Source organism: Cryptomeria japonica, chromosome 3 (assembly GCF_030272615.1).
Source record: "Cryptomeria japonica chromosome 3, Sugi_1.0, whole genome shotgun sequence".
Lineage (NCBI taxonomy): Eukaryota > Viridiplantae > Streptophyta > Pinopsida > Cupressales > Cupressaceae > Cryptomeria > Cryptomeria japonica.
In genome coordinates, this window is record NC_081407.1 from 126,054,619 (window position 1) to 126,082,081 (window position 27,463).

Consider the following 27,463-nt stretch of genomic DNA (forward strand, 5'->3'; position numbering starts at 1 on the left):
AAGTTTTTTAATTTTTTTTTCTATGCTTTTTTAAAACAATTTGTTTATTTTTTGTTGCATTTAGATTGATTACAAATGATTCCTAGGTAGTCTAAATCATTTCTAAGTTATTTACACAAGATTTAACACAATTCTTGTTGAATTTTCACAATTTTTTTGAAGAATCTAGTTTTCAAAAAATAATTCAAACCCTACTTTTTTAAAAAAAAAACTTCGAATGATGTCTAAATTTATTTAAACTAATGTAGATAGTTTGCTTAGTGCTAAATTGTTTAACTAAAATGTTAATTTTTTTTTGCACTTTGTATGTGTAGGTTAAGTAAGCATTAATCATGGCAAGGGAGCAATGGCCACTAAATCCATGCCCATCTGGATTTATAGGCACCCGTCCTAGAGGTGCTAGAGATGGGGCATGGAGGTATGCCTATGAGGGACCCGATCCTGGGTCAATTACATGCATAAAGTGTGAGAGAATACTTCATGGAGACATCAACCGCCTCAAATACCACCTTGTAGGAATAGATAGGCATGATGCTAGAGCATGCCCTGGGACCAATGAAGAAATAAAAAGACAAATGAATGCCCTACTTGCAGCTGGGGAAGAGAAGAAACTGCAAAGGGAGAGGGCAAAACTAGCCATGAGATCAGCCATAGCTGAATCTCAAGGTGTTTCTATTGACCTTGAAGAGGAAGAAGAAGCACTTGAGGGCATAGTGGGCTCTCGGCGTGGCCCACGTATCCGCAAACCGACCATCAGCTCGCCCATTGCTTCTGCTTCCTCTAGTAGAGTACCTGGCCGGGGCCCTGTTCCACTTCCATCACAACGATCAGGTTCGATAGGTGATTATTTTGTGCCCAAAAACACACCTGGAGGACAACCATCATTAGAGGCTAGTGGATGGAATAAGGAGGTACATGAGAAAACTGACATTGCAGTTGCTGATTTTTGGTACTTCAACAACATTGCATTCAATGTGGCGGAGAATGCTTATTGGTTGAATTTGGTGACTGCTATGACAGTTTCAGGAAAGGGGTACAAGGCCCCTTCTCGCAGGGATTTGAGTGGGAGGTTAGTAAATTACTACATAGTCCACTTGATTTCATTTTTAATTATTTTTTAGATTTCTTGTTTATTAAATCAAAATTGTGTACTAATACCTAATTTCACTTTGCACTTACAGGTTGCTCACAAATGCAGTTGCTAGGGCAAGAGAAGTGATGGAGGATCAAAAAATTGATTGGGCAAATTATGGCTGCACCATTCTTTCTGATGGGTGGATAGATGGCAAGAACCGCACCATCATCAATTTTTTGGTCGCTTGCAAGGACAATGTAGTGTTCTTGAAATCTGTCGATGCCTCCAACAAGGTGAAAAATGCAGAAACATTGGCTGGAATGTTGGAGCGTGTCATCATGGAGGTGGGGGTAGAGAATGTGGTGCAAATCATCACAGATAATGCAGCAGCATATGTGTCAGCAAGTAGAATCCTTTTGAATTATCACCTTTAGGCATTAGCAATATTCTCATTTGTTGTGGGCTTTGTTTTACTTGGTTGCATATTTCTTAAGAATAAATTCTTCTTTTGCAGGAAGAATCCTCCAAGAGAGGCACCCCACTCTTTTTTGGACACCTTGTGCAGCACATGTCCTTGACCTTCTTTTGGAGGACATAGGAAAACTTGAGTGGGTGACTCCAGTTGTGGAAGATGCAAGGAGGATCACCAAATATATCTACAATCACCCTTGGGTCCTAAATTTGATGAGACAACACACGCAAGGGAAAGATTTGGTGAGAGCTGGTGTCACAAGGTTTGCAACGATTTTCTTGACGTTGCAAAGCATTCTTGCTGCATTGACTTCTTTGAAACAAATGTTTGTGAGTGGACTATGGCTTAACTCACCTTATTCAAAGAAGCCTGAAGGAGAGGCTGTCGCATGCATAGTCTTCGACAACCAATTTGCACAAAGGGCTGCAGAGATTGTGAAGGTTGTTACTTCAAAACTTTAATTTTTAAATTTTAGTTATTCTTGATTCAAGTCTCTCATTACTAATTTGTAACTTCATTATTTAAATTTTGATCTTTTTGTAATTTGTATTTTTCAATTGTAGGTGTCAGAGCCCTTGGTTCGAGTTCTTCGCTTGGTGGATGGGGATAAAACCCCAATGGGATATCTTTATGAGGCCATGGATAGGGCCAAAGAGTCTATCAAAAATTACTACAAGGGGGATAGGCTCAAATTTGATCCCATTTGGGAAATTGTTGATAGGAGGTGGAACAATCAGCTCCACCAACCCATTCATGCAGCAGGGTACTTCCTCAACCCTCGTTTTAGGTTCGGGGGTTCTTACTCAGATTCGAATGGAGAAGTCATGGAGGGCCTCAGTACATGCATTGAGAGGATGGTACCTGATGTTGAGGAGAGAGACCTCATTGTGAGTGAGCTCCAAAATTATGAGGGAGGAAGGGGTAAGCTATTCTCTTCAGAGCTAGCTAGGAGAGGAAGAACCACTCAAACCCCAGGTATAACATTTGCCATTTGGATTTTGGGATCTAAAGACTAAAATGATTGATAAATTATGTTTTCTCTTTTCTCTTTGCTTTCTAACTTTTCCATTTTATTTATTTTGCAGATGCTTGGTGGCAAAATTGGGGTGGAAACACCCCACATCTCAAAAAATTTGCCCTCAGAGTCTTATGTCAGCCTTGCAGTTCATCCAATTGTGAGCGCAATTGGAGCTTGTTTGAAGCAATCCACACGAAGAAGATGAGCAAGTTAGCGCAGAAACGACTCAATGACCTTGTCTACGTGCAATATAATCTTCGATTGCGCGTAAAGAAGGTAGAGGAACTAGAAGGTGGTCCAATTGACTTGGATGATATAGATCCTTACAGTGATTGGACATCACAGGAGCAGCCTCCATTGTTTTCCGACACTGACATCACTGATTTGGAGAGGCAGGCTATGGAGGAGGGGGGTGGATTTGGTTTCAGGCTGGATGACATTGAGGAGGATGAGGATGAGGATGAGGATGAGGATTCATTGCCAGTGCCAGAGGCAGGTGGAGACATAGCTTCATCCAGGATGGAGGATGAGTCTCAATCAACCATACCGAGCGAGAAGGCACAGTCACGCCCAGTCCCACAGCAGACTTATACGACTAGACAGTCTAGACCCTCTAGTTCTACCTCTCCCCATGTTTTTGCTAGAGCTGGGAAGAGGAAGTTGTAATTGTAATTTGTGATGATGTATTTACTTTTGGTTTTACAAAAACTATTTAGTAATTTACTATTTTGCTTCAGGCTTCCAACCATCAGCATTCCTCATGAGGATGCGATTTTGTAGACACTTTGCATTTAAATATATCTAGAATCAGCTTGTTTCTTTTGTGTTATCATTTATTGACTCATTGGATGCATCTTCTCATTAAAAATTGAAAAAAAAATGCGTTTTTTACTAAGTTTAAGTGTGTTTTTAAGTTGCTGAGTTTTTTGCCGAGTTTTTCCGAGTTTTTCCCGAGTTTTCGCCGAGTTTTTTTCCCAGGGGCTTGGCAAGTCGAGCCGAGTCGCGAGTAGTTCAACTATGAGATCAAGTATGGCTGGGTTCCGAATTTGCAGACCTCTTCCCTTAGTTTATCAATCTGCCTTTCTCTTCCTTCTTATTCAATTCACTTGCTTGGTTTAATAAACTCAGACTATTACTGTCTTTATTACATCAGATCTCAGTTTGCTGTCCCTGTTCGATTCCTTTTGGATGAGTGTAGACTGTGTATAATGAATTCTGATCCTTATTGATTTCCCCTTTGAGTGGCAGATCTGCTGGATATATATATATATATATATCTCTTATAGGGACAGAGGGACACATCTCTTTGCCAAGATCACCACCCTTTCAAGTGGTGTGTCCCTTCCAATGGAGTGTTGCCCTTATTTATATATACAAACTGCTTTATTAAGAAGGAAGTCAGCCAGGGTTCTTTTTCACATTAATTGCTGTTTTTTGAATCTAATTTCTGCTCTCCTTATCATGGTCAGCCTCTTCATTAAATTTACCTAGCCTTAGTCGGCCCTTTTTATAGTTACAACATATTTTGTTTATTTTTATTTTGTGTCAGCTCTTATACTGAATTTCTCAGGTTGGTTTATTATGTTATTTGTTATATTCCCTTCAAGCTAGTCGACCTGCTAGGATATTCTTTCCTTGACATTGGGTCAGCCTCCTATTAATTCCTATTGCCCAGTTTTACTATTTAAGAGAGGCTGTGATTATAAAAGTTGTGATTTGTTTTATAAAGGTTGCGATCTGATGTGTTTATAGCTGGGAGCATGACAATCCACCCTTACCAATTTTGCTTGTCCTCAAGCAATAGTTGAATGATCATGGGGTCTACTTCATAATCCACCTTTCACTGTGCTACTTGATATAATCATAAGTTGTAGATTCGGATTAGGACATATATGATATATGTTTTCTCCTTTAATTCAAATGTGAGTTATAACCAATAGTTTGAAATCGGCAAGGTTTACTTTAAGACGAGTTTTCTCTCGTCTTCCAGAGAAAACGATCAAGGCCATCTTGTAATAGTGCCAATTATATTTGCAAAAATTGATTAGGTTGGTGATATGTTTGCACATTGGATATCTTTGTGAATCGAAGCAAGGGTGAGTCTTTCCATATATTAAGATGAGGATTAGAAACATGACACACATCCTTAGATGTGATGTTCTTCTTGATTGTGTTGCTTTAGTGGACAATCTTCCGATGTGCACGACTTTTCATTGTAGACATAAATTAATAAGTGGCTAATACTTGCTTGCCTTCAATTTGATGTAAAGTTGTCTATAACTTGAAATGAAGTGCTTGTTGAGGTGATAATCTTAGACGTTTATGGTGTCTTCTATGTAAAGTTCATACAACACAAAATATTTAGGATAGATGTTTTATACGTTGTATGGTGTATAAACATTATACTTGAGAATGTGAGATAGATGTCATTTGATACACAATGGGCCTCGATATAATGAAATCAACCTTTGGAGATGATATACTAGTTCTCATCCATTAAGGACATGTCTACATATTGAGCATAACTTGTAAACTCCTTAGGACTATGTTTTGATTTGTCAATTTCGATATACTATTAAAGAGATGACAGCCACTACTGTTGTTCATATGACAGTTTGGTGTCAAGCAAGAAAAGTTTTAATGGTTAAAGTACATGATGGATAATCAAACTTAATAGACTACAACACTCAAGTCATCTAACAGATTTATGATAAATGGTATGATTTTCATTGATTGTTTAGTCATACATCAAATTTATCATCTTGAACTCAATCAATCAATGATATATGTCCATAGGCAAGTATTTTTGGGTTTTGTGATCGATCCCCTAAATTGAAATGTGTGCCTGATGCAGTCAACGGCGAGGAGAGACCTCGAGGAGACCAGTCCAAACCGGTCAGCAAGAGTAAACACAACGGAATCACACAGATATGATGGAGGCAATGCATAACAAATAGTTTTATTGCATGAAAGTTAATTACATCCAACTGGTAACAACCGGGTTACAACATACCGACACTCAGGCCTGGTATAATAGGTCACTCGGGACTTTGAATCAAAAGATCTATCTTATAGGCATAGTCTATCTATCTGAAACTCCTTGATTCCTGATTGTTTACATTCTAAAGCATGATTACAAATATATATATCGATCCAAAGGATCTGGTCGGCCCAAAAAGGATCAAAACTCGAAGAACAAGACCTAACGTGCAAAATGAACAAGGTTGGCCTCCACCAAGAGATTCCTTTGAAAAATCTAAAGGATGAAATGTAGAAGGTCAACCACACGCCAAGAAACATCGAGATCAACGTCCAAGGCTCAACAAGCTTCAGAATGGGTTCCGGTAGATCACTAGAATAGGTCTCAGGCAACCGGTAACAAAGGAACAACCGGTAACAAGAAACTATCAAGGAAACCGGTAGCAATATCTTGTCGGAAAGTGATCCAAATGAGATGCAGTTTGAAAGAAAGAAAAATGATCAAGTCTTCAAGTAGAATCCAACTCCATAGGAACCGGTGAGCCAAAATCGGGACACACAGAAAGGAAAATTGAAACTGCAAACAGAAAACAAAACAGAAAAGGAAATGTTTTTTTTGGTTGATGCAAGATTGCTGTGAACCGGGGATGCTCTTGCATCAGACATCCGGGGTTAATAAAAAGCGAGCCTCTCACTTTGCTGGGGTCAGAGGAAAACCAAGGCGGTCTACCTCTACCTGATAAATCCAAGATGAATCTTCCACTGGTCTATTCTTCCACTGATCTGTTCTTCCACTTCACAAGATATTCTTTGTACTGACTGCTTCGGGTACTACACCCAATCCTACTGTCCAAAATCTCTTTAATTTGTTCTGGTTCCTTCGGGGGCAATTGTTTGTCCAAGTCTGCAATACTGTCCTCATTGAATTCTGGTTCATGGTACTCATGAAGATCTGTAATGTTGAATATAGGTGAAATACTCAGACTATCTGGTAGCTCCACCTCATATGCAATTCCAGAACTGAACCTTCTCAAGATCTTACATGGTCCAAACTTCTTCATCTGCAACTTATCATAGGTTCCAATCGGGAATCTCTCTTTTGTCAAATAGACTATCACTTCATTGCCAACTTCAAATTCCTTATGTCTCCTCTTCTCATTTGCCTTCTCCTTGTATTTGCTATTCATGTCTTCCAAATGTTGTTTAACTTGAATATGCAATGTTGCCATGAGATCTGCAAATTCTTCTGCTTCTGAACTCTTTCGGTATTCACTGCTAATGTCTCTCAATTCGGCTATTCCTTTAGGATGCACTCCGGTAACAATCTCAAAAGTTGTTTTTCTAGTACTTCTATTCACTGAATTCTTATAGGCAAACTCTGCTTGTGCAAGGATCAAATCCCAACTTTTGGTTTTATCTCCCACTAAACATCTCAACAAGTTTCCCAAACTTCGGTTGACTACTTCTGTCTATCCATCTGTCTGTGGATGAGAAGTAAAACTGAACTTCAAATCTGTCTTCATCTTCTTCCAAAGTGTTCTCCAAAAATAGCGAACAAACTTAGTGTCTCTGTCTGAAACTATGCTCTTAGGTAATCCATGCAATCTTACCACTTCCTTGAAAAATAAGTCTGCTATATGCAATGCATATGATGTCTTCTTACAAGGTATGAAATGAGCCATCTTTGAAAATCTATCCACTACCACAAATATAGAATCATTCCCTCTCGGTGTCTTAGGTAAGCCATGTTGATTATAATTAGGGAATGGCGGATTCGAATTGCCTTGGGCAACATTGGAATCCGCCCATGGGGGCCAGCCCCTTTCTCCAACGTATAGGGCTGGGCCCTATACCTCACTTCACTCCACGGTACATAATGAAACCCCACGCCACATACAAGATAGCGTGCTAAACACAATAGGGCCAACCCTATCTAATGCATTTCGGTTAAAGGAAAAACAATAAATTAAATGTCAAGCCAACATAAATGGATTTGAGTATAAGCCGACATAAAAGGATATTGCATCATATAAATAAAGATACTTTCACCTCAATCAAACACACATTCAATACATAATGATTGGAAATATCTACATTTGCCTGATGCGAATTTGAAGGAGCAATATCACAACGAATCACATCTGCTATGCAAGTGAATTACATCTGCTATGCAAGTGAATTACATCTTCCATTAAAGTGTGCGAAATTCATCCATGAGGAGAGCAAACTGAGGGCTAAGGTTGCAGTCCAACAAAGTGCAGACTTCATATGCAGACCTAGGGTTTGGACTTGATTGCTGTTGGAAGTGGTAAAGGGATGCTTGTGAAGGTGCAGTCTTGTGGAAGACATTATCAGCCCTAAGTGCAATCACCTTCAAGTACTTGAGATAAGTGTTGTAATCTTCATATGAATATAATCCATAATCAGATCTGAGGATCCTTTCTGGCTGGGTTTTTCCTTGTAGGAGGTTTTCCCAGGGTAACCGTGTCTTGTTCTTATTTTGTTCATTTCTTTGTTATGCCTAAATTTGGAAAACTATAAATCTTTCATCTAATCAATTTAGTTAGAAACTAAATTCTGGTTTTCTGAGTTTTTATTAATCTGAAAGTGTTAAAACTAACAAGCCAAGTACAAAATCCATACTTATATCCTCCCAAGGTCTTATTGGTACTATCAAAGGTTTATACAATCCCACATTTTGACTACTACCTTTTGCAACTTGACAAACTCTACAACTCTGCACATATCTCTTAACATCCTTATGAATCTGGGGCCAAAAGTGCTGCTCACTCACCAATGCAACTGTTTTATTAATGCCAAAATGCCCAGCTAAACCTCCACTATGCTTCCCTTTTATCAGGTTCGCTCTCATGGAACTTTTAGGTATGCACAACTAAACTCCCTTAAATAACATCCCATCCTGAATGAAGTAATCCAACCATTTGCTCCTATCAACCATAACCAGTTCTCTATATGCTTTCCAAGGTTCTGCAAAATCTGGGTCTTCGTCATACAAGGTCTTCAAATCTTCAAAACCTAATACTCTCACTCTCATCTCTGTTAGCAAATTCCTTCTCCTACTTAATGCATCAACAACTTTGATAGATTTCCGACTTCTATGTTTCAACACAAAGGTGTAACTCTGCAAGAACTCTACCCATCTCATATGTTTCTGATTCAACTTACTTTGATTGTTCAAATATTGTAAAGCTTGATGATCTGTATACAACACAAACTCCTTAGGCAGGAAGTAATGTCTCCATTTCTTCAAGGCTTGAATTATGACATAAAATTCTTGATCATATACTGAATATCTCTTTCGGGCATCATTCAATTTCCCACTGAAATATGCTATTGCTCTCCCTTCTTGACTCAAAATTGCTCCTATTGCTGTACCACTTGCATCACAATCCACTTGAAATATCTTATTGAAATCCGGTAAAGCCAACACAGGCTGCTTAGTCACTTTTTGTTTCAACAACTCAAAACTTTTGTTTGCTCTGGTGGTCCACTTGAATTCCTTCCGATCTCCCCTCATGGTCTCAGTCATAGGATTACAAACTGAACTGAAATTTCTGATAAACTTCCGGTAAAAACTAGCCAATCCATGAAATGATCTTACCTCTCCAATGCTTTCCAGTGTAGGCCACTCAACAATGGCTTTCACTTTCTTAGGGTCCATCTTCAAACCATCCTCAGATATCACAAAGCCCAAATAGACTAGCTCATCCTTCATGAAAGTGCACTTCTTGATATTGATCAGTAACTTTTCTTTTGTCAACCTCTGCAAAACTTGTCTTAACTGCAACAAATGCTCCTTTTTTGTTTTACTGAAAATCAGAAAGTCATCCAAGTACACAATAACAAACTTACCCAAGAATTTCTTCAAGACCTCGTTCATCAGCCTCATGAAAGTACTCGGTGCATTAGTTAGTCCAAAAGGTATCACCAACCATTCATATAATCCTTCGTTTGTCTTAAATGCTGTCTTCCATTCATCACCTTCTCTGATCCTGATCTGATGATATCCACTCTTCAAATCTATCTTTGTAAAGTACTTTGCTCCACTCAAACAGTCCATTATGTCATCCATCCTAGGCAAGGGAAACTTGTATTTCACTATGATCTTGTTTATTGCTTTTGAATCGGTACACATCCTCCATTCTCCATTCTTCTTAGGTGCTAATATCGCTGGTACTGCACAAGGGCTCAGACTTTCCCTAATCAAACCTTTCTCCAATAGCTCCTGCACTTGTCTATTTAGTTCTTCATTCTTTGCCGGTGTTAACCGGTGTGCAGCTTTGTTAGGCAAACTAGCTCCGGGAACTAAGTCCATGCAATGAATAATACTTCTAACAGGTGGCAATCCATCAGGTACATTATCTGAAATGATGTCCCCATATTCTGCCAGCAAATCTCTTATCTCTGTTGAGTGTTCTTCTTCCGGTTTTGGTCTCTCAGTTTTCTTAGGAATTAAGGCAAAACACACATTCTCATTTCTCAGTCCATCCATGAACTTCCTGCCATCTACTAGGCAGATTCTGGTATTTGTATAGACTTCATTCTTCAAAGGTTCCTCCATAGGCAACAGGGTTTGCTTCATCCCATTGGCCACAACAGTCTATGTATTCTTCCTCCCATCATGTATTGTCTGTCTATCAAACTGCCAAGGTCTTCCCAACAAAAGACGCAAATATCCATAGGCATAATATCACACAAAACTTCATCATGATAATTCCCAATTCTCAATTTTACTAAACACATGTTCATCCTGAATCCATGCTATCTGGTAAGGCTTAGGGTGTTTCAATCTCTCCAATTTCAACTTATTCACCATCTCTTCTGAAACAAGATTATTTGAACTACCACTATCAATAACAACTTTACAACACTTACCGGATACCTTGCATCTCATCTTTAACAAGTTCCTCCTCTGCAAGGGTTCTTTATCTCCTCCGGTATGATACAAAGCTCTCCTTACCATCAACAGTTCTCCATCTTCCGGTTTATTGTCTGATCCGGTGGGGTTCTCCTCCACCACTGCCGCTCTTCCGATAGCCTCTGACTTCTTACATTCAAATGCACGGTGTCCTCCTCTACATTTAAAACAGGTTCCTTTGAATGTCCTTTTGTCTTGTCTTCCAAAGTTCTCATTCCGGTAACCATCCGGTAGAAATTTTTATCATCCTTTCGGTATGAATTACCTTCTTTGCTCACTTCCTTGTCCTTGTTCTAATTTGTACAGGTTCCTCTTCCTTCGGTAAACCTTCCACCTCTACATCTCTGTCTCTGCTCATGCCTTTTATTCAATTTCTCTTCAGCCTTTATTGAATATTGGTAAGCCTCTTCAACACTCTCTAACTTGATCATACCGAGTTCATCTTGTATAGACATCCGCAATCTGTTCAAATATCTTGCAATTTGTTCAATTTCATCATCAACATGTCCGGATTTGATGTTCAACTTGTAAAATGCTTCAGTGTACTCCTTCACACTAGATTCCTTCTGTCTTAGATTCTGCAACTTTAGGAACAAATCTACTTGGTAATTTGTCGGGACAAACTTTGATTTTAACTTAGCAATCATCCTATCCCACGTCTTAATCTTTTCTTTACCTCTTCTTTGCCTATCAACTTGCAAGTGCTCCCACCAAAGAGATTCATGACCCTTCAATCGGGTACAGGCATACTTCACCTTCCTCTCTTCTGCAGTGTTTTCAAAGTCAAAATACTTCTCCATCTCTGAGATCCAATCCATCAATTCATCTGAATCTAACTTCCCATCATATTTCGGTGGGGTAAAATGAGGTTTAGTGTTCGCCCTACTCAAAACCCTTAAAAACCTTACCTCCTCTGGATCAATTGCCAGTAGGTTCACTTTTTCTGTTGGGGCTTATTCTCCTTCATCTTCGCTCACATCCTCAACATGTCGACCTCTTCTCTGGGTTGTCTCTACGGTTTCTAACCGGGCTGCTATTCCTCGCAACATCTCCATTACAACAGGGTCTGCATTCCCATGCACTCCACCATTCCTAGTTCCTTTTCGCGCCATTGATCCACGCTAGTCCTTTGCAATTGCAGATCGGATCCGCAATCCGCCACCCTACAACAAGATTCAGGACACACAACCTCTGGAATGAACTTCGCTTTGATACCACTTTATGCAGTCATCGGCGAGGAGAGACCTCGAGGAGATCAGTCCAAACCGGTCAGCAAGAGTAAACACAACGAAATCACACAGATATGATGGAGGCAATGCATAACAGATAGTTTTATTGCATGAAAGTTAATTACATCCAACTGGTATCAATCAGGTTACAACATACCGACACTCAGGCCTGGTATAATAGGTCACCAGAGACCTTGAATCGAAAGATCTATCTTCTAGGCATAGTCTATCTATCTGATACTCCTTGATTCCTGATTGATTACATTCTAAAGCATGATTACAAATATATATATCGATCCAAAGGATCTAGTCGACCCAAAAAAGATCAAAACCCGAAGAACAAGACCTAACGTGCAAAATGAACAAGGTCGGCCTCCACTGAGAGATTCTTTCGGAAAATTCAAAGGATGAAACGTAGAAGGTCGGCCACACACCAAGAAACATTGAGATCAACGTCCAAGGCTCCACAAGCTTCGGAATGGGTTATGGTAGATCACTAGAATCGGTAACAAAGGAACAACCGGTAACAAGAAACTATCAAGGAAACCGGTAGCGATATCTTGCCGGAAAGTGATCCAAATGAGATGCGGTTTGAAAGAAAGAAAAATGATCAAGTCTTCAAGTAGAATCCAACTCCACATGAACCAATGAGCCAAAACCGGGACACACAGAAAGGAAAACTGAAACTCCAAACAGAAAACAAAACATAAAAGGAAATGTTTTTTTTGGTTGATGCAAGATTGCTGTGAACCGGAGCATCATTAGAGGATGGCACTGTTATTATGGATTACTTCTCATGATTTTATGGCTATTTTCTTAGCGCCCTGCTATTGTCATGATTATATTGTGGATGGTTATTATTCTCAACACGTTTCCTTTCATAATTTATAAGCAAACTAAATATACTTGTCAAGTTCCTTTACTATCACTTAATGGTGTTTGAGCATTTGTAGTCTTGCACATTCTTCCTTCCTATCCTTTGGCATACATCCTATAGATTTCCATGGCATTGTCATATTCACTCAATCCTTATGCTGTTAATTGTGACACTCATGTTTGCAGAAAGAAGAGCCTCAATAATCTAAAATATGTACCCCATTTTAATTTGGATGCAAGAATATGGCTCTCAAACATGTACAAGTACTCTTAAAACACATATAGAGTAAACATTGCTGGATACACATAAGACATGGTGCGAAGCATATTCACGGCATAAGACATTCCTTAGGAAGGCAAACACACACATGAAGTAATAATGCTGAAAACATGACATACATGGAGCATACACATAAGATATGAAGTATAGACATAAATACATGTAAGGCATGAAGCATATTTAATTTTCACCACGTAAGGCATGAAGTATATACATCAGACATGTAAGGCATGAAGCAAAGTATAAGATACAAGTGATATACGAGAAAGGTATTTATGGAGTAAGCACACTATAAACCATTAGTGATGAAGCAAAACACAAATGCTCTTATGATACAAAGCATCAAGACTCAAAGCATACACAAGAAAGGCATATAAAACACATGGAGTGAACATGCAAAAAACACATTAGGCATGAATCCAAATGTCAAGTATGAAGCACACACATGAATACATAAGACATGAGTCATACACACGAATACACACAAGGTGTAAAGCATGGAGTATACATATGAATGCACGTAAGGCAAGAAGAATCCACATAAAGCATGAAGTATACACATAAGGCATGATTCATGCACATGAATACACATAAGGTGTAAAGCATGCATATAAGGCAAGAAGAATCCACATAAAGCATGAAGTATACACATAAAGCATGATTCGAACACACGAATACACAAGGTGTAAAGCATGAAGTATAAATATGAATGCACATAAGGCATGAAGCACATACGTAACGTATGAAGTATATGCATGTAACACATGAATTATACACATGAATACATGTAAAGTGTGACGTATACACATGTAAGGTGTGAAGTATGCATTTGAAAGGTACTTATGGAATAATCATGCTTAAGAGACATCAGTTGTGAAGCAAACACATAAATACACATAAGACATGAGGCCTACATATAAAACACACATGCGAAAAACATATTAGACATGAAACAAACATAAGGCATACATGAGAAAAGCATGCATATTAAATACACATGGAATAAGCATGCTCAACCATAGTTGAACTACTCGCCAAAACCAAAAACTCGCCAAGGGCCAAAAAAAAAACTCAAGAAAAACTCGGCCAATACTCGGCCAAAAACTCAGGAACTTAAAAAATTGCTTAAATTTAATTAGAATTGCATTTTTTTTTGCAAAATTCAATGAGTAGATGCATCCAAAGAGTCAATAAATGAGAACACAATAGAACGAAGCTGCGTCTAGATATATTTAAATGCAAAGTGCGTACAAAATCGCATCCTTGTGAGGAATGCTGATGGCTGGAAGCAAAATAGTAAATAGTTTTTGTATAACTAAAAGTAAATACATCATTGCAATTACATCTTCCTCTTCCTAGCTCTAGAAAAAACTAGGGCAGAGGTAGAATTAGAGGGTCTAGTCCTAGAAGTCTGCACTAGGCGTGAATGTGCCTCCTCGCTTGGTATGTCTAGCTCAAGTTGTGGCTCATCCTCCATCTTGGATGTGGCTTTGCCTCTAGCTTCTTCTGGCACTGGCAATGACTCCTCATCCCCCTCAATGTCATCTAGTGTGAAACCAAATCTACCCCCCTCCTCCTCTATAGCTTGCCTCTCCAAATCAGTGATGTCATCCTTTGTAAACAATGGAGGCTGCTCTTGTGATGTCCAATCACTGCAAGGAACTATATCATCCAAGTCAAGTGGACCAGTTGGTGCTTCCTCTACCTTATGCTCAATCGAAGATTATATTGCACAAAGACAAGGTCATTGAGGCGTTTTTGCGCTAACTTGCTCCTCTTTTTTGTGTGAATGGCTTCAAACAAGCTCCAATTGTGCTCACAACTGGATGAACTACAAGGCTGACATAAGATATCTTTTGAGATTTGGGGAATTTCCACCCCAACTTTATCACCAAGTATCTGCAAAATAAAATATTGAAAAGTTAGAAAGCAAAGAAAAAAGCGAAAACATCATTTATCAATTTATCAATCACTTTAGACTCCAAAATTCAAATGGCAAATGTTATACTTGGGGTTTGAGTGGTTCTTCCTCTTATGCCCAGCTCTGAAGAGAATAGCTTACCCCTTGCTTCCTCATAATTTTGGAGTTCAGCCACAACGAGGTCTCTCACCTCAACCTCAGGTATCATCCTCTGAATGCATGTAGTGAGGCCCTTCATGACCTCTCCATTAGGATCTGAGTAAGAATCCGAGAACTTAAAATGAGGGTTGAGGAAGTACCCTGCTGGATGAATGTGTTGGTGGAGTTGATTGTTCCACCTCTTATCAATAATTTCCCAAATGGGATCAAATTTGAGTCTATCCCCCTTGTAGTAATTTTTGATAGACTCCTCGGTCCTATCCATGGCCTCATAAATATACCCCATTGGGGTTTTATCACCATCTACCAAGCGGAGAACTCTAACCAAGGGCTCTGACACCTACAATTGAAAAATACAAATTACAAAAAGATTATTAATGAAGTTACAAATTAATAATGAGAGACTTGAATCAAGATTAATTAAAAATTCAAGCTTTGAAGTTACCTTCACAATCTCTGCAGCCTTTTGTGCAAAATGGTTGTCGAAGACTATGCATGCGACACCCTCTCCTTCAGCCTTCTTTGAATAAGATGAGTCTAGCCATGCTTGACTCACAAACATTTGTTTCAAAGAAGTCAATGCACCAAGAATGCTTTGCAACGTCAAGAAAATTGTTGCAAACTTTGTGACATCGACTCTCACCAAATCTCTCCCTTGGGTGTGCTCTCTCATCAAATGTAGAACCCAAGGGTGATTGTAAATATGTTTCATGATCCTCCTTGCATCTTCCACAACTGGAGTCACCCAATCAAGTTTTCCTATGTCCTTCAAAAGAAGGTCAAGGACATGTGTTGCACAAGGTGTCTAAAAAAGAGTGAGGTGCCTATCTTGGAGGATTCTACCTGCAAGGAAAAACTTACTAAGTTACTAAGAGAAAAGCTTACTAAATTACTACAAGTGAGATTACTCCAAAAGAAGAAGTTATTGCTAAGGTGATAATTCAACAAGATTCTACCTGCTGCCACATATACTACTGCATTATCTGTGATTATTTGCACCACATTCTCTACTCCCACCTCCATGACAATGTGCTCCAACATTCTAGCCAATGTTTCTGCATTTTTCACCTTATTGGAGGCATCAACCGATTTCAAGAACACCACATTGTCCTTGCAAACAACCAAAAAATTAATAATGGTGCGGTTTTTGCCATCTGTCCACCCATTACCCATTAGATGAATGGTGCAGCCATATTTTTCCCATTCATTTCTTTGGGCTTCCACCACTTCTTTTGCCTTGTCAAGTCTCAACTGCATTTGTGAGCAATCTACAAGAACAAAGTGAAATTAGGTCTTAGTACACAATTTTGATTTAATAAACAAGAAAAACAATTAAAATGAAATCAAGTAGACTATTTACTAACCTCCCACTCAAATCCTTTTGAGAAGGGGCTTTGTACCCTTTTCCCGAAACTGTCATTGCGGTCACCAAATTTAGCCAATAAGGATTGTTTGCCACATTGAATGGGATGTTGTTGAAGTACCAAAAATCAGCAGCTGCAATGTCTGTTTTCTCATGTGCCTCCCTATTCCATCCAGTGGCCTCTAATGATGGTTGTGCTCCAGGTGTTTTCCTGGGCACAAAATAACTACCTATAGATTGTGTCCCTGGTGGTGCAGTAGGTTCTCTACTAGAGGAAGCAAAAGTGGTGGCCGAGGTCTTGCTGAGTTTGCGGATACGTGGGCCACGACGAGAGCCCACTATGCCCTGAAGTGCTTCTTCTTCTTATTCAATGTCAGTAGAAGCACCTTGAGATTCAGCTATGGCTGCTCTCATGGCTAGTTTTGCCCTCTCCCTTTGCAATTTCTTCTCTTCCCCAGCTAAAAGTATGACATTAATGTCTCTTTTTATTTCATTGGTGGGCCGACGACATGCCCTAGCATCATGCTTCTTGATGCTTGCAAGGTGGTATTTGAGGCGATTTATGCCTCCATGAAATACTTTTTCACATTTAATGCAAATCATCGACCCAGGGTCTGGTCCTTCATAGGCATACCTCCAAGCCCTATCTCTAGCACCTTTAGGACAGGTGCCTATATATCCAGATGGGCATGGTTCTAGTGGCCAATCATACCTTGAATTTGCCATATTGTATTAATGGTTAACTATTAATCTACACATACAAAGTGAAATGACAAAGTTAATATTTTAGTTTAACAAGTTAGCAAACTATCTAAATTAGTTTAAATAATTTAGACATCATTCAAAGTTAAAAAAATAAAAAAAAACTGTTAGGGTTTGATTTTTTTTTGTAAAAACTAGAAATTCTTCAAAAAAAAAAGTGAAAAATTCAACAAAACTTGTCAAAGGTAGCTTTAAATCTTGTTCCAATCACTCAAAACCAGTTTTGACTACTTAGGAATGATTTTTAATTCATCTAGATACAACAAAATTTAAAAAAAAAAAAAATTTATATAGAAAAAAATTCAGAAAACCGACCTAGGAATCTGATTTTTCTTCAAAAACCACCTCAAATCTGCTTCATATCTGCCTCAAATCCTGCTTCAAATCCGCTTCAAATTGATGGAAATCCGTTTGCAAGTGTTTGGAAGAATATTTTTCCCCCTCTCAGCAAAATACAAGTTAAAAAATGATGAAATGAATGTGTTTTTTGATGTTTTCGGCCATTATTCCCAGGCAGCTGAGTTTTTAACACGGACTCACTGAGTTTTTGGAAAAAACTCGGCATGTAAAAGTGGCAAAAACTCGCTGGGCATAATTACTCGCGAGTTTTTCACTACTCGTCGAGTAGTATATCTATGTGCTCAACACATATAGAGAAATGCAATGTTGGCCTACTTGAAACCCAAGTGATTGTTTATCAAAGTAGGTTTGTCCCGCAGGCTGGCAGGATTAGAGCTCCGATATCAATTGTAATGTCCCTTTTCTGGGATTACTCTAAATTTTGCCCTAGAATCAAAAGTTTAAATAAATAATAAAACTTAACATAGTTAGAATCATTTTTTACCAATAATTGTCTTCATCAAGATAATACCTGCAATCATGTTAGACAAGTACTGAAAGTATAATTCATAGAGCAATTATTTCAGCATAATTTCAAATTTAGGCAAACTACACAATATCTATAATGCATAATTGGAGCTCAACCATAAGAGGGCTTGGATGAGAAACATGATAGGGTGCCTGAAGGTGTCCCCATGCTAAGCTCAAGAGTGGATACACCATCCCTCTTGGCCGCATGTGGCAATTTGCCATCCATATGAGGTGGTGTGCTTAGTGGGTAAACTTGTACCTGCCCTCCCTATCCATGCTGCCTTATCAACTCTTCTATGATTGAGACTCCTTGAATCTATCCCAACAACCAACCCATGTAGAGGTTGGATGGGAGGCTATAATAGGGTGCCCAAAGTGATCCTCTACCCTAGGCCCAAGAGCGGATATACCATCCCTCTTGGCCTCATGTGGTCTTCCACCATCCATCCTTCATGAGGTGCTGTACCTAGTGAGGAAGCCTATATCAGATCTCCCTCCTTGTATTCCCTCCCATACCTTGCCATGATTGATTGCTGCTATTTGTTGAATAGACTGAAAATCCACATTATTACTTATATCTTATATATATGATGTTATTTGCCAAATTTATTATTTGAATTATTACCTATATTAATATGCATTTAAACATTATATTGCTGCATATATCAGGCATACGTATTTAACATATATCCATGCATACCACAATATCTACTAGATCAAGTATGGCTGTATTCTGAATTTGCAGGCCTCTTTCCTTAGTTTATCAATCTGCCTTTGTCTTCCTTTTTATTTGATTCGCTTGGTTTAATAAACTCAGATTGTTACTGCCATTGTTAGATCAGATGAGGGACACATGTCTTTGCCAAGATCACCACCCTTTCAAGTGGTGTGTCCCTTCCAACTGACTGGTGCCCTTATTTATATATACAAATTGCCTTATTAAGAAGGAAGTCGGCCAGGGTTCTTTTTCACATTAATTGCTGTTTTATTTACCTAATCGCTGTTCTCCTTGTCATGGTTGGCCTCTTCATTACATTTACCTAGCTTTAGTTAGCCCTTTTTATAGTCACAACATATTTTGCTTATTGTTATTCTGTGTCGCCCCTATACTGAATTTCCCAGGTCGGCTTGTTATATTCACTTTCAAGCTAGTTGGCCTGCTAGGATATTATTTCCTTGACATTGGGTCAGCCTCCTATTAATTCCTATCCCCCACTTTTACTATTTAAGATAGGCTGTGATTTTAGATGCTGTGATTATAAAAGTTGTGATTTGTTTTATACCCCTATACTGAATTTCCCAGGTCGGCTTGTTATATTCACTTTCAAGCTAGTTGGCCTGCTAGGATATTATTTCCTTGACATTGGGTCAGCCTCCTATTAATTCCTATCCCCCACTTTTACTATTTAAGATAGGCTGTGATTTTAGATGCCGTGATTATAAAAGTTGTGATTTGTTTTATAAAGGCTGTGATCTGATGTGTTTATAGCAGGGGGCATGACACTTATGATGGTTTGGGAGAGCTTTTCTCTTTCTTCTTATAAGCATAAGTATTTGGGGACAGACCCCTTCATATTAATTAGTGGGCCCAAGGAGATAACAAAAACTAATAAATAAAAAGATTAAGGTTAAGCATGCTACAAGTGCTTAACCTTATTTGTACTCAGGAAGATAGAATATCAGGGACATAACATTCCCATCCCCGTCAGAAAAATGCTGTCCTCAACACTTAGCAACTCTAGATGAAGCATGTTTTACTACAAATGAGGATGTCGTCAAAGAATACCAACACAAATTTTTGAAGAAATGGAGTGGAACACTTAATTCATGAGGCTTTGAAAGTTTATGTATAAACCTTACTGAGATCAAATGGCATAACTAAGAACTCGTAGTGACCCTTGTTTTTTAAAGTTAGTCTTATGTACATCTTCATCTTTTAGTCGAAATTTGATAATAATTTAAGTGCAAATCTAACTATGTAAAGGAAACTACACTATTCAGTTCATCTGAAGAAATAGGTGGAACACTTAATTCAGGAGGCTTTGAAAGTTGATGGGACCTTACTGGGATCAGACGGCATAACTAAGAACTCATAGAAACCTTTGTGTTTTAAAGATAGTCTTGTTTACATCCTCTTCTTTTAGTCCAATTTGATAATAATTTTAGTGCAAATTTCTTAGTAAAGAAAACTACACCATTTAGTTCATCTAATAATTTATCAATAATAGGAATATTAAACTTATCTTTAAGAATGAGCTTGTTGAGCTCCTTGTAATTTGGCACATTCTTCAGGGTTTGTCCACCTTTAATGTTTTTAACCATAACCATTGGAAATGAATAGATATTTTAGCTGGAACAAACAATCCCCGAGTCCAACATTTGCTTGACTATTTTGTTGATTTTTGACATTCATATGATAATGTCTATCTAATGCACCCTTTTTAATTTTATCCTCAATACTGAGTTTGTCAGCAGTTAAAACATCATTAAGTTTTTAGTTAGAATTTAGTTTGTGTTTTAAATAAGGCAGCTGTGTCTTTCTCTCTTTGAGTTGAGCATCAGCTGTTAAGACACCTGAATAGTGGAATAAGACATCAACTTAAGTGGCACATTTTTCCACACCTGAAGCCGAAATATTTATAGATGGGGAATCATGAGCCATTCTATTAGCAGTTATCATTTATTTTCATTTACTAGCATCTATGCTTCTCTTTAGTCGTTTTACCAGCAACATTTCTTAGCAGCTGTGTCTCACACTTGTTAGTTAACCTATCAGTTGACTGTCTTAATTTGTGAGTCTGATTTATCAGTTAGCGGCTAACGAGTTATGGGTTTTAATTGTTAGTTAGAAACCATCAATTGTGGAATTGATTGCCATTAATTTTGTATCTCCTAAATTGAAAATTATAAAGTAGTTTTGGTAGATTTGATTTTTGACCATGAAAAGATGGTCCTATCTCTTGATTTTGTTTGTTAGAGTTGTATTTGCCTGGGTGATTTAGGTGGGGCTTCAATTCAAACAATGGTTCTTGTTTAAACTTATCCAAACTCTCATTTAAATATGTTGCAAATGGGGCAAGCAAATTATCCTTAATAAAATATACTATTGTCTCAACTTTAGGTGGTGTACAATAAAGAGAGTCACTAGAATAAGTATTTGTAGAAAAATTCTTTAATTCAAAAGATGACATGGCTTTTGATGTGTTTTCTTTTTAACTCTAGATTTTTGATTACATAGTGGAGGGAAGTATTCACTGTGAGTTGTAATTATAAAAATTTAAAATATGCACTATAACTGAATTTGATGCCCCTCTTTTGTCCCAATTTCCCCACTAAATTACGGGATGTATTTTGCCTTTAATAAGAAATTTTAAAGAATGGACCCTTCCTAATTTTTTATGAGCTTTCCAAAATTATAAAAATATTTGAACAATGCTGGAAATTGCAGCTTGGAGAGCAAATTAATGAAAGATCATAAAATTGTAATAGCTCAAATAAAAATGATAATATAAAGCTCACCCTACATAGTTTGAATAGTCACTCTAATTCTTCCCAATATATCTTTGATAAAGGATTGGAGATGCCTGCCTATTGTTATAAGATCATGCATGCCACACGTGCTTAACCTTAAAAAACTGCAATAACCCTATAAGCATAACTATATAAATTGCAATAATTGTAATTAGGTTAAGAATGCTACAAGTGCTTAACCTTACTGTTGCAATAACCTTATAAGCATAACTATATAAATTACAATAATTGGAATAATGTTAAGCATGCCACAAGTGGTTAACCTCATTCACTTGGGAAGTTGGAATATTGGGGGCACTCTATTCCTTTATCAAACATATCGTGGGAAATATTAGATTGACCATTCAAACCATTGGTTGCTTGCATTATATCTTCAATATTCTGAAGCAAGATCTCGCTCTTCAAATCCCAACAAACTTTAATCCCACAATGCTGCCAACCACAATTGTAAAGTATAAACTGCTCTGCTACCAACTCTTAGCAGGGATTAAAGTAATACAATGCAAAGCACTCGCTAAAATTCACAATTATCAATACAATAGTCCACATCCCCACAATTATGAGAGATTCTTTGTTTTGGTAACATATTCCGTCTTCAATTCAAAGTTACATTCCAATTTCTGTCTGCTTATGCTTTACATTTCAGTGATTTCACCTTAGGTAGAAGAACCTAGATGCATTTCTAAATCATTGTCTTGAGTAAATCTTTGCTACATGGTACATATGTCATTCACATTACTATATTCATTGAATGTGAATGAAGCCTACTGATCTTATCTCACTTTATCTAGAGTTGACATGTTAACTAGAGTAACTCTTGTAACTAACTTTCAATCTATTCATGAATGACTTCTGAATGCTTTTCTATATCGCTAACTAAATTGTCTAACCAAGTTGCTCCTGCATCATTCATTCCTTAAAATTACACACAGCCATAGAAAATGATTATACAGCAACTATTTGTTCATGAAGGCATTTTTGAGATTTTGGGCTGAGCACTTTTTCTTAGTCTTCGTTCAGTTCTGACTTATTTCTTCCATCAGTTTTATGGACTTCTTTATCAGTGGTCATGGTTGCTGACTTATTAGATTTCCTAACAGGATATACCAACAACGTTTATGTGATGAATGATTTCAATCCTAACTGCAAGTCGTTCCTTAAATTATCATCAATCCTAACCACACTTCATGCCTAAAGGTAACCCTTTCTAATACTGTCTCAACTCTAATATTGCTGCTTATAGTCTTGCCATGATCCTTAAATGCAATAATATATCTCACATATCATACTTCCTCACCATATATTCATCTCCATTCAAAATATTGAAAACAAAATTAGTTAAATCCCATGTCTAGGGAGAATTCATTGAAGGAGAATTAGATACCTTGTTAAATTTACATGCTAACTTTGACCCACTCTCTAAAACTTTAGTGAGTATGCCTTTCTATGTAGCACAGACTAGGGGTAATAGTAATCATGTGGTGTGTTTCAGATCTGTTCTCATCAGCTGTCAAAATGAAATGTGTTTTTTTTCTTGAGAGGATAGTTCAAGGTTGCTTGTCTATTAATTTTCTGGCTTCAAAAGCTGTGGAAAATTGTTGCAAGTCAGCTACAACTCATTTAGAAAGTATTGTGCAGAAGGTAGTTTCTAAAATTGCAACATTACTGTCTTTAGATGTGAAAAATGAATTTTGATGAGGATGATTCGTTTTTCCATTTTTTTGCAATATCTAATTTTGCCTTTTATCTACTGATGATTTTTTTCAAAGTAAAAATGTTTTCAATTTTGCATTTAGTTTCAGGGTTGAGTAATAAATATATTTGGAGCATGAGGTTCAATGAGTTTCTGTATTAAAAATTGTACAGATACATCTCTCTAATACCCTGGGGCATTTTGTATTTCACATTTCTAATAAATGAGATTATAAGATGGAGATGCTTACACAATTTTTTGGTTAATCCATTATACAAGGCAGAGATTTTCTATGATCTGGTTGGAAATGATTAGAAAAAAAAAACCTTTTCAGGCATACATGTTTATTTGTGGCTCAGCAGCTGTACCTACTACCTTTAGCTGCCTTGGCTGTATTGAGTTGTTAACTTAAAAACAATGTGCTAATATTTGAATTGGAGTAAATTTTACCAGTACAATTCATGCTCAGAGTCTACATTTCAATAAAAATGATGGGCTTAGAAAAGAGCCAAAAGTCCAGTTTCAAGATTGCTGGGGCATATTTTACCTCATTGTTAATAAATGCATGTACATACTTCTATCGTAAATTCATTATTTTGCAGCTGCATTGTTCCTAATCTTATTTGAATTTGAAAATGTGCTCTACAGGTGACCCATTCAGTAAATGGTATGAAGACACTACACTATTTCCTTTTCAGTGTTTGTGGCATTAAGGCTGATTGGAAACTACAGGATGTACTAGAAGAGCAAATCCAAACAATCAAAAATATGGTTGGATCAGAGGACCATGTTATTTGTGCATTATCAGGTGGTGTTGACTCTGCAGTTGCTGCAACTCTTGTGCATAAAGCAATTGGAGACAGGCTTCACTGTGTTTTTGTTGACAATGGGCTTCTGAGGTGAGCTGAAAAGCATGAATCTGTATAAATTTTTAAAGAGAAAACTAGGTTAGAAGAATTGAGTTTCTCATTTTCGTCATCTGAAATGATTGAATGTGACCAGCGTTTATGGTTCCCAATGACATTGAGTCTTGGTATTCTATCAGGTATAAGGAGAAAGAACGCGTTTTGGCCACATTTGAAAGTGAGCTTCATTTGCCAGTGACTTGCGTTGATGCAGCAAGTCAATTTCTTAGTAAGCTGAAAGGTGTAACTGATCCTGAAAGAAAGCGAAAAATCATTGGAGGCGAATTCATCCACATCTTCGATGAATTCTCTTTAAATCTCGAAAACAAATTGGGGCAAAAGCCTAAATTTTTGGTCCAGGGTACTCTTTATCCAGATGTAATTGAGTCATGTCCACCACCAGGGAGTGGGAGAAATCATTCCCACACAATCAAGAGCCATCATAATGTTGGGGGGCTTCCAGAGGATATGAAATTGAAACTTATTGAGCCACTTAGGTGGCTTTTCAAAGATGAGGTTTTTTTACTTTAATATTTTTCTATCATGTTTATTTGTTTGATAATCTTCATTTTAACAATGAGTTACTGTTTTTTCTAATGTGCTTTCAGCATTAACTTATTTTGATCCTATAACCTTGGATTTATGACTATCATAAGATTTTTAACAGGTACGTAAGCTAGGAGAACTTTTGAATGTTCCTCAAGCTTTTCTTAAGCGCCATCCGTTCCCTGGTCCTGGTTTAGCTGTGCGTATTTTGGGGGATGTCACTGAAGGGAATGCTCTGGAGACATTACGCCTGGTACACATATATGACTAATGTAAAAGCACTAATCACTGTTGTATGATACCTGCCTAAAATCCTGATTGTATAATACTCCTTTCGACAGGTTGATGAGATCTTCATCAATTCAATCAAAGATGCAGGACTATATGATTCAATTTGGCAAGCATTTGCTGTTTTCTTGCCGGTGAGGAGTGTTGGCGTGCAAGGTGATCAAAGAACCCATTCTCACGTAGTTGCTTTGAGAGCCATAACTAGTGAAGATGGGATGACTGCAGATTGGTGCGTTTGTCCTACCAATTTCTCTGCCATTTCTCTCTGGGTTTATATGATCTTTTAAAATTGTTTTGTAGTTTTGGTAAAGCCAAATGAGTTCTTACAGTTGCAAAGGAAATGTTCAATCTGGCTAGGGTTCGGAACCACTATAAGTCTATAAATATGACTATAATATGACAAACATGGTAGAACAACTAGGAGCAAGTAGGCTTTTATCTTGAATCTGGACCCACTATCTGTGCTTCTGTACCTTGTTTTGTAACTATTTTTTAGAATGGTCAATTTACTCGGGCTAACTTGCATATAATTATTTGAGTTGCAGGTACCAGTTTGATCCGAAGTTCCTTGCAGAAGTTTCTGCAAAGATTTGCAATAGTGTTCGGGGAGTTAATCGAGTTGTATATGACATAACCTCAAAACCCCCATCCACTGTGGAGTGGGAATAATCAATGTAAAGCACTAATTGCATTGAGCTGCCTCCGAACTTTTGCTTATTATTCTGTTTATCTTGTTTGCATACCTTCCAGGTACAAAAGTTTTGCAGGAAAAAATATCTAATAATTTAGCTCCATTTTTTTACCATATTGTAACATATTTGATTTCTTCAAGGACTAATTTTTTCTTTTCTATAAAAATGAACCAAAATAAGTTCTATACAGCTCCATTTTTTTACCATATTGTAACATATTTGATTTCTTCAAGGACTAATTTTTTCTTTTCTATAAAAATGAACCAAAATAAGTTCATTTTACTCTTTCAATTGTTTTTATAGCAATTTTTGCTTTTATATGTATTTTTCTGACAACTACAAGTAACTGGAAACAAGTTGGGTATGATGAGCTTTGAGCTACATGTGATTTTTGTGCTTTACAGTGGCTTGCTGGGCATAGCATGCCTCTTTATTTTAAAATGCTTGGCTGGTGTGTGACAAAGGGCAATATTTTGGTTATCCTATAGACGATGATGTTGCTATGCCTTGCATTATGTTGTAGGCGTCTTCCTGTAAGCCTGTGACCAAGATTTAGAATGTGATGTAGAACATCATTGGCATGACAAGAGAGCCTAGGAGAAAACAAGACTGTGTACTTGAATTTTGATGAAATGCATGGTTCATGTACAATGCTCTTGGGTTTCTTAATATTAGAGTTAAGCTTCTTTTGGGCTCAATCGTGAGCCTACTTGGCACAATACATTCAAAGTAGTTTTGCAAACGTTCTCATTTGCTGTAGGTTATAAAAGGCCCCGTGGAAGGAAAAGACACTCCACTACCCAAATGCAAGAATCTTGGTGGAAGGAAATCAAAGGTAAGGAGTTCTGTTTTGTATTTTTGACGGGAGCCATGTGTGATATAAATTCTAATTCATGGAATACTCTTTTCAATTACTCGTTATTGGCCTATTTATTACATGAACTCTCCAATATTGAACCTTCCCCGCTTTATAATTTGTATTAATATTTTAAATCAAGGTCTACAGACTCTACACATGACTGTTTTTATCATCCAGCATCATCTGAATACGTGGGATTGAGTCCTGCAAGCAGTTTATAGATTAGTTTGGATTTCTTTACTCTCGAGTAGTATTTTGAATGGGATTCGGAGTTCTTTGTTAACTTTTTTGTTGGTGAAATGCAAATCTTTTTATGTCGAGCTGATGTCAGTGAGCTGCACAAGCCAAAGGATGGGCTTGATGACAATTCTTCTAAATTGCTGATGATGGTCAAGTAAGAAAGTTTAACCTACTATGATTCGGGCATTTAAACTTTCTATGGTACCTGGGGCATTTTAGGACACTCGCTAAGTTGCTCTTGCTACTATATTAAATACTTCAGATTCAACGCTCACTTTTGCATGGGCTAGGTTAGTCAAGTTGTTACTAAGGGTGTTTAGCTGCAAAAAATGGACACAACCCTGTATGAAGTTAAGGTTGTATAAGTAACTATTAATGAGCTTTTGCAAGATTCTCAACATTTAAGTTTTGTAGCTATGAGCCATCATTTAGTAAACTTGACATGGCATTGGAGCATCTAATTGTGCCTTATGTACCTGTGAAAAAGATGATGCTAGGATAAAATATTGCCTTATTAGTCAGAAAATCTAATTATTGTATGCATACTTTCGTCATTGAAAAACATTCTATGCCCGCTATCCAAGCTCTCAGATTGTGACATGAATCTGATGTCAACATGTCGATAGGATCATAAGAATGCACTTAAAGAATAGCAGTGCGATGATTAAGTTCATTGCCGACCATAACGTCTAGTTGCAATAGATCACAATAACTTGATAGGCCATATCACAACTTAAGTGTACCAGCCTACATGGAATTGACTTGC

The 27,463-nt window shown here is 37.5% G+C and overlaps 2 protein-coding genes across 2 annotated transcripts in view; both read left to right on the forward strand.

The window, feature by feature from the left end:
* The window catches only part of LOC131038735 (uncharacterized), a 33,745-nt gene extending 7,856 nt beyond the window's left edge, over window positions 1-25,889 (forward strand). Inside the window, exons 2-6 of the mRNA XM_057971272.2 lie at window positions 23,816-24,066; window positions 24,213-24,588; window positions 24,740-24,871; window positions 24,960-25,135; window positions 25,452-25,889. Coding sequence (XP_057827255.1) covers window positions 23,816-24,066; window positions 24,213-24,588; window positions 24,740-24,871; window positions 24,960-25,135; window positions 25,452-25,575 — 1,059 coding nt within the window. The 3' untranslated portion in view covers window positions 25,576-25,889. The remainder of the gene's footprint in view (window positions 1-23,815; window positions 24,067-24,212; window positions 24,589-24,739; window positions 24,872-24,959; window positions 25,136-25,451) is intronic.
* Window positions 1,565-3,317, forward strand: LOC131038736 (uncharacterized). The gene is made up of 3 exons (XM_057971274.2): window positions 1,565-1,987; window positions 2,111-2,522; window positions 2,633-3,317. The coding sequence occupies exons 1-3, from the start codon at window positions 1,760-1,762 to the stop codon at window positions 3,229-3,231; spliced, it is 1,239 nt and encodes a 412-aa protein (XP_057827257.2). The 5' UTR covers window positions 1,565-1,759; the 3' UTR covers window positions 3,232-3,317.
* Window positions 25,890-27,463: the final 1,574 nt, after the last annotated feature.

Excerpts from the sequence above, each read along its gene's own strand:
- LOC131038736 (XM_057971274.2), top strand. The coding sequence starts at position 1,760 with ATGAGACAACACACGCAAGGGAAAGATTTGGTGAGAGCTGGTGTCACA. Across the intron at positions 1,988-2,110 it reads GGGCTGCAGAGATTGTGAAG|GTGTCAGAGCCCTTGGTTCG; the intron begins GTTGTTACTTCA and ends TTTCAATTGTAG. Across the intron at positions 2,523-2,632 it reads AAGAACCACTCAAACCCCAG|ATGCTTGGTGGCAAAATTGG; the intron begins GTATAACATTTG and ends TTTATTTTGCAG.